Genomic DNA, 11,225 nt, shown 5'->3' on the forward strand with positions numbered 1-11,225 from the left:
TATTCTCTATTGAGGGCAACTCCACATCATGGCATACTTGTAATGCTGATGTTAGTAATGCAATGCATTAATGTAGACTTTTCACATGTTCAATCCGCATGTGCAAGCATAAAAATTTAACTGAGGAAACAAAGGCGGAAATTATTTTTTTCTTTGCAGGCTGTAAAGGTTACAGCTTACTGGGATGTAGGAATGGAATTTGTTTTATTCTTCTGTGGTCCTATCTATATCTAGGCAAAGAAGCCGTTACTACTTAAGGGTAATGAACTTCGTTACATTTTTTATGTCATTGCAATTGCAGGCTTTCTGAAGATCATTAGCCATTAGAAGGGAGAGGGAGACCACATCAAACTTTGTTCCTCTAAAGTTGTATTCCTACAGATAGGGGTGTAAAAGGATATTCGAAAATTCGATTACCGTCCGCATCCGAATTCGTTTAAAGCGAATATTATCCGGATCCGTTTCAAGCGGATATTATCCGAATCCGTTTATGAGATATCCGGCTCTTAGCGGATGCGAATCTGGTAAATGGTATATCCGATCGGTTTAACATCCGAATCCGAGAAGTAAATTCTTTTTATTTATTATTAATAATATCATTAATATTTATTTTTAGTAATGACACACTATCTTTTGTTTCTAAAAGAAAAGTAAATTTTCTTTTTAGAAAAAAAAAAACAAAAAGTGTTTTGGGTAGGAAATGAAGTAATCTCTCATTTTAAGGGCATTCTTGGAGTTTGATATGGCTTCTTTATGAAGCAACAAATGTGGGCTGTAGGATGAAAAAGACAAATGGATGATGGTGATTGAAAGAAAATGGCATAGTTTCTAGAGAATTATAGAGCAAAAAGGCCATAGTCATTGATGGTAAATGGACGGCTCAGATCAATTTTCCAACTTAGGGTTATATAAAAACCCAAAATGCAATTAAAAGAGGGGACTTCTAAGGTTTGCAAGGAGAAGCAAGAGAAAGGAGGAGGTGAGACACTATCTTCGGCATTCCTTGGTGTCTCCAATCCCACCAAAATCCACCGCCGCCCCTCTCCACCTTCTCACAGCCAGCTCCATCACCGCCAGTCACCTCCATCTCTAACCCAATCATCATCTCCATCCCCATTTCTCTTCATCTTCCACAATCAGCACTCCCACTTCCATTGTTCAAAATAGCCCAAACTCATTCCATCATATACATAAAAAAAGAAAAAACCCAAAGACCACTACCACTACAATCATCCATCCCCACCGCCTCTCTCACTCTGCCTTTGTTTTAAAAGGAAGAAGAGAATCTCATATATTTTAGGGTTTGAGAGTTAATTTTGTGAAGAGAAGGTAGAGGTATGGTTTTAGGGTTTGGAAAATTTATTCGAGGAGTAAGAATGAGAAAAAAGATAAAGTGCTGCAATAAAATGTTCGAATTTACCGGATAAACGGATACGGTTAATATCCGAATTCGAAAAATATCCGACGGATACGAATTCGGTAATAGATATTAAATATCCGTCAAATTCGAATCCGAATACGAATTCGGATAGTGTATACTGTAATCGAATTCGGATATAGCCATATTCGATTCGAATTCGATCCGTTTACACCCCTACCTACAGATTATGCCTTATTTTACATTTAAAACTTGGGGAGTTGGTAGTTTCTTTGAGGAAAATGATATGGAGACCTGGACTAGAGTACCACCTAAAACGGGACCTGCAGTGAGAATATGCCACGTGTTAAAGAAAAATTTCCTAAACTTAAGGGATTGCTCACCTCATTAGTGATGTTGTGGCATGAAATAATTTATTGGGTCCCCTTTTAGGTCCTCCTCTCAGTTTCCCTAGCATTACTCGTTTTTTTAAAGGTTGTTTCCTCTGCCATGACTAAGCTCATCGCCTAAAATCAGCCTTTCACTTTTTTGTGAAGAGCCGGGATTAATCTCACTGAAAAACATGTTTTCTATAAACTGCTTTCTAAAAATGATTTAGACAAATCTGCACATAGGATCAAACCAAACTCAACCCGATTTTATGGTAAAAGCTCAAATTGAGTTAAACAAATCTACAAATCCGTCTGTCCAATACAAAGATCTTAAACAAACTTGTAGGGCTAATGTCTAAGAACAATACTAGTTGACCTAATCGAGTTCCATAATCGGTGAAAACCAAAGATCAATCAAGACAAACACCTTTCATCAGTTCCGTCAGTTGATATGAAAATGGTCATTTCAAACACTATATAAGTTGCCATATGTCCATCTACTTGAGAGTTTATCTGGGAATTTATATGGTGTAAAGCCTTTATAGTCCAGTATTTTCTAAAATGTACGTACAACCCACAACATAGGATGATCCAAACCGTCCATTTGTGGGGCCACAACATAAATAGGTTAGCCCAAAAAATCATTTCCATGCGACGGTCCTGCCTAGGGCTGCAACTCGAGCCGGGTTTTACCCAACCCGCATCGACCCGACCCGAAAATAGCGTGGGTTGGGTTCAGGTTTCATGGGTTTCGGGTCGAGCCGGGTTGAGCATCCAAAAGCCCGCATGAATCTCGGGTCGAGCCGGGTTTGAAGGGGCCCGACCCGACCCGACCTGAGTTATAGTATGTTTTTTTTTCCTATTGTTAGTTAAAAGTTAAAAAGTGAAAATCCACCCACCCACTGTTATAGTATGTGAGTGTAATTTCTGCTTCTATGAGTTGAGTTGATTCAAGTCTTTGATTCAGCATTGTTTGATTGTAATTACAGCATTGTTTGATTACAACATTGTTTGATTCAAGTGTAATGTGAGTGTAATTACATCATTGTTTGATTCAAGTGTAATGTGAGTGTAATTTCTGCTTCTATGAGTCGAGTTGCCTTGCCAAACAAGAGTTTTCCTTAAAAAATTGCGTCAACGTGAAAAAACCCGACCTGACCCGAGATTTATCATGGGTAGGGCCGGGTTTGGGAATCGTGGGTTTTCCGAAAAAACCCGACCCGACCTGACCCGAGATATTTCTCGGGTAGGGTTGGGTTCTCCAAAACCCGACCCGCCTGACCCGAGTTGCAGCCCTCTGCCCACTAGGATTTTGGCATTTGATGACAAATCTTTTGTGAATCTTGCTTACCAAGCTATGCATAGTGGGAAAATTTGATTGCAAACAAATCAATCGCGAACGACACGTGTTCAGTATCCAATGGCGCAAATTCCAAAATAAGGTGATATATTCGCCCCCTTTTCTTCCCCTCCACCCCCTAGTTTATTTACGAATGCTCTCGAGTCTTGACAGTACCTGGGGTTTTTACCAATTTTCCTCCACATTTTCCCTCCAACGGTTTTGAGAAGAACAAATCTTCCCCTGATTTTGTTTGGTGATTTTTTTTACCATTATGGACATTCAAAGAAAGATTTCCTACTTAGCTCTTCCAAACATTTCCCATTTTGTCTCTTCCTATTTAGATTTCTTTTCCTATTTAAAAATAATTAGGGTTTTAGTAAGGGTTTCTGAAGGAGGCAGAGTTTTCAAGAATCTTGGGAGATTTGTAGGCTCATGAAGCGATCAGTAAAAGAAGACGCTACTCCGTCGTGGGGAAATGGCACGGATAACGAGTTTCCAGTTGGAATGCGCGTTTTGGTAGTCGATGACGATAAACCAGTTTTGATGATTCTCGAAACCATGCTTCGGCAATGTCGCTACCAAGGTTTTCATTTTTTTTTTTTGCTTATTCTTTTTTACAATATTTCTGATGAATGGAATTTATGATTGATTTAGTTTCAGTTTAGATGAAGAATTTGTATTCATAATAGTTTGCATTCCTTGTTATATTCTTCTTTCATTTCTTGTTTCTGCTAATTGTGCAATTTATTGGGTTTGTGGTGGCTGGGTTTTCTTGATAGGCTTTAGGTTTGATTTAATCTCATTTTAATTTAGGCTCGTAGTAATTACAGATTGGGGTTTTTTTTTTTTTTAATGAAATGGAATTGCAGATTGTTGTTATGAACCCAAATCGGTTCGAAACGTGATTGATCTTCTTAGGTTTGGTTTAATCTCATTTTAATTTAGGCTCATAGTAATTGCAGATTGTGTTTTTTTAATGAAATGGAATTGCAGATCATTGTTACGAACCCAAATCGGTTAATGTCTTTTTAGTTTCATTTTTTGGTACACTGGTTATTTCAATTTGATTTCTGTTTATTTGCTCTCCCCAGAGTAATTATCTTGTGAAATGTTAGTTTAACAGAATACCACTTATGTCTTCTTCGTGTGACGTTCTTTCTGTCCTTATTTTAAATGGGAGAACCTTGATTTCAATGGAGCAGTTTTATTTTCTCTTGTTCAAGTTTGATACAAATTCCCTACATGATTTAAAATGGTAGAAACTTGATTTCTATTTGTTGAAATTGTTTTATAAGTTGTAAACAGTTTCCATGTAGAGGAGCCCAACTAGTGTTAGGAATCAGGATTAGACTTAGTCAATTTGAGCTGGGTAGATCCTTTCACATTCTTCATGAAAATTTTCTAAAGGATTCATTAGCCGACCCAACTAGTTTGGGACAAAGGCTTAGTTGAGTTGAGTTGAGAAACAGTTTATATTTTGCAGTTACTGTGACCCCAGAAGCAGTTACAGCTCTGAAATTATTAAGAGAGAACAAAGGAAAATTTGACATCGTGATTAGCGATGTTCAAATGCCAGACATGGATGGTTTCAAGCTCTTGGAGATTGTGGGTCTTGAAATGGACCTACCTGTGATCAGTAAGTAATGTATCATGCTACTTCACTTCTTTTTACTTCTAGATGAATTTCTCTTATAGTTAAAAGTAACTTGAATGCAGTGATGTCTGGAAATTGCGAAGTAAGCACAGTGATGAAGGGTATAAAACATGGGGCCTGTGACTATCTGTTAAAACCTGTTCGGATTGAGGAGCTCAAGAACATTTGGCAGCATGTAATTAGGAAAACGTTGCTTGATCCGAAGGAAGCAAAAGTAAATGATACTACTGACAAGCTTAAACATGTAACAAGAGCAACTGATAATGATTTGAAGCTTACCAGGAAATGTAGAGATCAGCATAGAGAGAAAGAAGAGGAGATTAACGATCATTCAGATGAAGATCCAGCAGTTCAGAAAAGACACAGGATTGTTTGGTCACCAGAGCTACATTCACAATTTATTGCTGCTATTAATCAATTAGGAATTGAGAGTAAGTATAGGTTATTAGAGTTACACCATGACACTTATCATCATTGGGTTATTGTTTAAAGTTTAAGACTCACAAATTTTTCCACAGAAGCGTTTCCAAAGAGGATTCTTGATATGATGAATACCCCAGGGCTGACCCGGGAAAATGTTGCTAGTCATCTGCAGGTGAATGTGATCTTGCACCATTTAAATGCCATATTTGTGGTAGGCTTTATAATTAGAACTTAAGTTACAAATTAACAGAATCTCTATGCTTAATGTATCTTTCACAATTCTTTTATTAGCACTATGAATACTACATTTGTGGTAAAAAATGATTGACATCGTGTAACTGATTTAAGTTTTTTCTTTTCTTCTTCTACTGTAGAAATATAGGAATGGTCTGGAAAGGAACAGTGCTAGGATATGCCAACCCTTCAATAATATGTCTGCATCAAACAGAACTGGTGGGAATCGAAATCAAGGTCCTGATATGGTGAATTGCCGTGATGGTTTCGGAATCAATGGATGTAGCAATCTTTCTGGGACAATTCAGTTGGGCCATGCTCAAAATTCCAACATTTCTGGCATTGCTCCTGTAAATCATCCATCGCTAGTAGTGTCTTTGGGCCAACAAAATAAGTTGCTTCAACAGTATCCTGAAGTGGGTCAACTTCAGCAAAGGATTCAAACTCCTAGGCCTGGAAATGGCCCCTTAAATTCATTAATAATGGAACGCATGCACCACCAGTTAGTGTTCAATGGGCGAAATTATCCACCTATTTCTCCAAGACCGAACCATTCTGGTGCCTTTACAGGGATTGCTTCTCAACTTCCTAGTTATGGTACAACTAGTGAACTGAGGCCAGCTGGTCCCCAACGACTTGGGCATGCATGCAACCAACAGCCATTTGGTATATCCAACAAACAGCCAGTTGGTATCTCCATTGATGTTGATGTTTCACAATGTCCAAAAGTGTCGAATGGTGTTGCAATTGATATGAGTTCAACCACTCCTCATGATTCAGTAATTGAAACGGTTCAAAATTTTCTTCCAGGTAATTAATATGAAGAGATTAAGTAATTATATCAAGATAATTTGTCTGCAAACTCTGTTTTTGTGTTTTTTCTCCCTAGCTACTCAGGTAACAGCTTTATAATGGCTAAGATCACTCTTCATATGGAATAGCATTACATTGTCAACATCAAAGATGCTGTTCAGATTTTATAATGATTGCTTACTTCAGGGCACTATGAGAGGGAAAAACTTCCTCCGTATGATAGAAGATCAGATTTGGAATTGGCAGGGAAAATGAGTGGAGGTGTTTCACTGGACATGCAAACTTGTGACGGGGACTATTTTTTGGGAAGTGGCCTAATGAAATTGGCAGAGCACTCTCCTCAGCATATGGAAAAAGAAAGCATCTTCCTCAGCAGAAGTAGCTCTGCAGACGACTTTAATGCAGCGTTGAACGAGGTGTGGCATCTCTTGGCCTTGTTTATTTTATTTTCACACAAGGATTAATCATTTCTCATATTTAAAGTTTCTTCAATATTTCTTCAATGGTCTAAGTTATTCATTTATTTAAGACAATTAATAGTTGATTACCTAATTTGTATAAAATTATGTGATTGAGTTTACAAACAGTTGAAACTATGCGGGCATAGTTTTCAAAAGTGGCCTCCTAGATGCTAAGGTGCCCAGCTAGGGGTCTATTGCCTCAGGCTTGACTTGATGCCGGCTGAACCTTAGGGGGAGAAAGGACCACCTGAAAAAGGGTGTCTGAAATTGTCATTTTTTCTTAGATGAAAAAATCACCATATGTTAGGGCTTATCATTCCTTCAGAGCTACTAAAACCTTTTCCTCCATCTCTTTTACATATTGATTGGATCATAACTGAATCGGTTCCATTTCTTGTTCTTTTTGGTTGATGCTTAATCCAAACAGGTACAAAAAGAGTTGGTGATGGAGGCCATCTTAAGGTCCAAATTTTAGTCTTTAGATGTCTTTTAAGTTTCCTAAGTTAGAAGACGGGTACAACGTTCTTTTCCTACCAATATCACTTGGTTTCTTAAAGTTGCAGGTGTCTAAAATGGGGCCCACAAGTGTCTTACGAAAATCTTAAGTGTGAGGGGCATTTAATTCATTTGAAAATAATCACTTAAGTTGTTAAGTGACAGCATGGGCCCACACTAAAACATAAGTGAGTCCTTGTATTTGTGGGACTTGAAGTGGTTTAGTTTAAGTGGTTTAGTTTCCATGATGAATTAGGTGTCTCAATGGGTTTTAAGAGTCCTAGTTTACTTGTTGTAGGAGGAGTCCATGTAATAGTTTTATTTCGAAGAGGAGTTAGTAGTTTGAGTATAATAGGAGTCCTAATTAAATTAGAAGTTGTTTTGCAACAAGTATTAGGATTTTTTTTTCAATTTTCTTATGACTTGCATTGCCTATAAATATGAAAGGGTCATCCAGAAGTGCTACGCTAGCACAGTCACCCACGCATTCTTGTAGTGTGACTTTGTTGAGAATGAGCATGTGGGTCGATGTACCCATACATATTGTGGCTGTCATGGCCACAAATAGAAATTCTTTTGGAGTCTCTTTAACTCTTACATTGAAGTAGCAATTGGCCCTACTCTAACAACAAATAGCACAGAAGGATTCTCATATAGTCATAATTGATGAAGAGTTCATGGAAATTGATTAGAAAACTCCTATAATTTCTCATTTATTTGTTCTACTTTCCTTTGCTAGAAACTTTTGATCTGTTCTATAGTTTTATATGTTTTTATCTTAAATATTTTGTTGAAGAGAAAAGGGTTTCTGCGCTCGAGCACAGAAACAGGGGGGGGGGGGGGGGGGGGGGGGTTGGGTGTGTGATCCAAACCATTCATTTTTATCTTAAATATTTTGTTGAAGAGAAATGGGACGGTCTCATTTCTTCAACTGTTTTTGTCTCATGAACACCACTTTTCCACAGACTTCATTGCTTTGGACTTTTAGGACTCTCTTGTCCATTTTTGGCCCCACAAATGGACACCCTAAGGTGATCCAATGGAGCTGATTTTTGGTGGACACCCTATCCATGAAAGGGCCCATCAAATGAATGCTTTGGATCCCATAAAAATGTGGCCCCACCCTGTTTCTGTGCTCGAGCGCAGAAACCATTTCCTCTTTGTTGAATGTTAATATTTTTAAGTATGCATGACAACAGTCTTGTGTTGTACAGCAATACCGGTCCTTTCCTATGATCATCATAGCCTCTTCATGACTGATTATAACTGCCTGAAAGGAAAAATGCCATTGTTTCTAATTTGATTACTTTTCTAGCCTCATGTCTCTCATTGACTTCTTGCTTGTGTTGTATTTTCTATTAAATATTTGCAGTTTTATCAAAGTACACATTTGAAGCCCCCTGAGTTGTGACTTCTCACTGGAAGTTGATTGCTTATGGTCTTCCTTGATCTTTATATGAACTCAAGCAACCAAATGGAAAAAGAAGAAAAAAATTTCAATGCCATGCAAGTAAGAAATCATTTTACCATGATGGCGTTTATATTAAAGTTCGTAAGGCCTGATAAATTGCAGGTTAGAGCTTGAGTATTAAGTTTAATACCGATTATTGCTGGTTTATTTTATTATTTGCAGGTAATATAATGAGAATTAAGCTATTTGTGTATACATCTAACCTGATTCGGATGTAGCAATGCATCACATAGACTGGGCTTCTGATAAAGTGAATGCATCCTTCCAAATTTTCAATAATTCTCCTGGTTCTAAAGGAAATCATGCCCTTTTAAAATTTTAAGGTCCTGTGAGACTCCTTCAACCACCTGTACCATATGTAAGCTCTTCAAATTGTATATACATTTCGATTTTTAGTTTCAGTTTGAGTTTTATTGAACAGAGAAAGATAACTATCATAACCCTTGATGTCTCTGCCCTACTTACTTATTTGTTTGAGGCTTAAATTGAATCGATAAATTTCTTGAAACTAGTTATAACCAGATTACATGATCTTAAAAATGGTCCCCATTAATGAACCTAACTTGCGCCAATATTAATATAATGATCTTAGTTGCCGACTTTTTGCTAGGGAGTACAATGTGTTGTCTCAGATTTTCTTCAGCTTTTAACAAGGGATTGCATGTAATTCTTGAACTTTACGAACTGCTTCCACTTGCTGAACATCTTCTCACCATTAAATGTTTGAATTCTAATTCTTCTCCATAGTGTAATTGTTGCAAAAGAAAGGACCCTTGACAAATAGGGATGGGGTGCACATTTGCCGAGCTCTGGGTTGGCGCTTTTCTTATAATTAGGCCGGGTTCAGGGTAAAACTATTTCATATGTTATGAACGATGAGAAGACAAACCTGACCCGGTAGAAAGAAGCATGTGTTTGACGTAGTCTACAATGCACAAACTCAAAAAAGATCAAAGATAACTGTGTAAAGAAAGGCTATAGATTTGATTTAGAGCATTAACACAAAGAGAAGACTTTCACAGTTGCAAAAGCATTACATCTCTCATGCATTTACTCAACATGGCGGTAGTAGTAGTAGTATTAGTACTGGTAGATACCCTAAGAAAACCCCCAAAAAAACAATAGAGAAAAGAAATATTAAGTCTGGATACTCCCCTAATTATTTAGAGGATAGGTTTGCGTACAAGAACAATGGAATTGATCACATCATCTGTGGGATGAAAGATAGAGAGAACCTCAAAACCATCCAAATCTTCCACTTCAACAACTGGGTACAGGAATCCCCTTGCCCCATTTGCACTCCTCACAAGCAAAATCCCCCCACTCTTCATATACTTCCTTATGTGCTCAAGTATCCCTACCTTCTCTTCCTTGCTCATCCCAACCAAAGCAGCCAAGAAAATGCAATCAAACCCCCCTAGCTCCTCTCTCACATCCATTATATCACATGTCTTGAACCTCATCCTCCTTTCCAGCTCGGTATCTGTCGCGACAAGTTTGCACGCCATATTGTTTGCCAACTCATCAATGTCATAATTGTCGAAACACGTGGACTTCAAGTGATGGGTCGCCATGATAATTGAAGTTAGAGGCATGGGACCAGACCCCACAAAGGCCACCCGTTTGGGTTCTACCACGCCATTTTGACTAAGGATTGTGCACTCCAAGCTGGAGAGCTTGACATAGTTGTCATAGTAAGGGAAGAGGTTGAGATTGTCCAGTGGGGAGGGGAGTTTGGTCAGGAAAGTAGAGAATTCGAGCTCTAGAAGGCCCTCGGCATGCCCACATAAGCCTATGAGACTCTCGCGCATTCGTTGTACGTCTTGGGGCAGGACCCTGATGTCTATGGAAGATGGGAGGGTGCATAACTTCACAAGCTGGGTGAAAAGGCTATTGACTTGCTTTGAAGGCCTTAATGACTCTAGTTTGCAGATGCTTGAATGGATTTTGACAACGTTGGCGATCAGAAGGTCGGAAGTGACGCTGGTTTCACTGATACATTGCTGAAGGGAAGCCATTGATGAGAAATTAATAGAGTACAATACTTATCTTCAAGCTTTACTGTACTCTGATCGTTCAAAAGGCGATAGCAGAGTGTGTTGGCTCTGCATGGAGGTTTGTTATTGCATTTATAGAGGGGCAAGAGGGTTTACGTCGACTCTTCTTTGATATCTAGTTTTGTTTTAATATATGTTTGTGGAGTGAGAAACTTATATACATGATGTTATTCTGTGTTGTTTTAAGGATGGATCGAATATAGTAATGGGAAGGTATTAAGAGAGAGATTCTTTTCATACGAGGTGCACTGAGATTAGGGAATCAAATGTGAGATCAGCAGATACTAAGATTATTTCGTGTTCACATGAGAGTGAGTGTGAAAAGTTCTTTGTTTAATGGAGATCCTCTTACTAGAGAATGTACCGTGGCCTTTTCTTGAGGGTGTAAAAAATGCCTTTTGGGTTTAAGAAAGGGATGTTAATGTCGTGATCTTTGAGAACACTGTGCTTTCAGTGGGCCCACCTTTGTTTTTTGTAAGGAGTTTTTATAGGGTGTTCGCATGAATAGATGATCTAAATCATTTTT

The 11,225-nt window shown here is 38.2% G+C and overlaps 2 protein-coding genes across 2 annotated transcripts; one reads left to right on the top strand and one right to left on the bottom strand.

Annotated features, from left to right (window-relative positions):
* The first annotated feature begins 3,052 nt into the window (after window positions 1-3,052).
* Window positions 3,053-9,132, top strand: LOC143851631 (two-component response regulator ORR24-like). The gene is made up of 8 exons (XM_077361111.1): window positions 3,053-3,674; window positions 4,575-4,727; window positions 4,808-5,176; window positions 5,264-5,340; window positions 5,543-6,212; window positions 6,402-6,631; window positions 8,544-8,681; window positions 8,805-9,132. Exons 1-7 carry the CDS (start codon window positions 3,524-3,526, stop codon window positions 8,580-8,582), a joined length of 1,689 nt encoding a protein of 562 aa, XP_077217226.1. The 5' UTR covers window positions 3,053-3,523; the 3' UTR covers window positions 8,583-8,681; window positions 8,805-9,132.
* A 483-nt stretch (window positions 9,133-9,615) lies between these two features.
* On the bottom strand, window positions 9,616-10,916 carry LOC143851632 (nicotianamine synthase-like). The gene has a single exon (XM_077361112.1). It carries the CDS (start codon window positions 10,658-10,660, stop codon window positions 9,806-9,808), a length of 855 nt encoding a protein of 284 aa, XP_077217227.1. The 5' UTR covers window positions 10,661-10,916; the 3' UTR covers window positions 9,616-9,805.
* Between the last annotated feature and the right edge of the window lie 309 nt (window positions 10,917-11,225).

This window comes from Tasmannia lanceolata, unplaced genomic scaffold (assembly GCF_043159265.1).
Source record: "Tasmannia lanceolata isolate RefF3 unplaced genomic scaffold, GAP_Taslan_0.1 ptg000018l, whole genome shotgun sequence".
NCBI classification, from domain to species: Eukaryota; Viridiplantae; Streptophyta; class Magnoliopsida; order Canellales; family Winteraceae; genus Tasmannia; species Tasmannia lanceolata.

What these genes read in the sequence shown, in the direction of transcription:
- LOC143851632 (XM_077361112.1), bottom strand. Translation starts at nt 10,660, where the DNA reads ATGGCTTCCCTTCAGCAATGTATCAGTGAAACCAGCGTCACTTCCGAC.
- LOC143851631 (XM_077361111.1), top strand. Translation starts at nt 3,524, where the DNA reads ATGAAGCGATCAGTAAAAGAAGACGCTACTCCGTCGTGGGGAAATGGC. An exon ending in TAATCAATTAGGAATTGAGA is followed by an intron (nt 5,177 to 5,263) that starts GTAAGTATAGGT and finishes ATTTTTCCACAG; the next exon opens with AAGCGTTTCCAAAGAGGATT. An exon ending in ATGTTGCTAGTCATCTGCAG is followed by an intron (nt 5,341 to 5,542) that starts GTGAATGTGATC and finishes CTTCTACTGTAG; the next exon opens with AAATATAGGAATGGTCTGGA.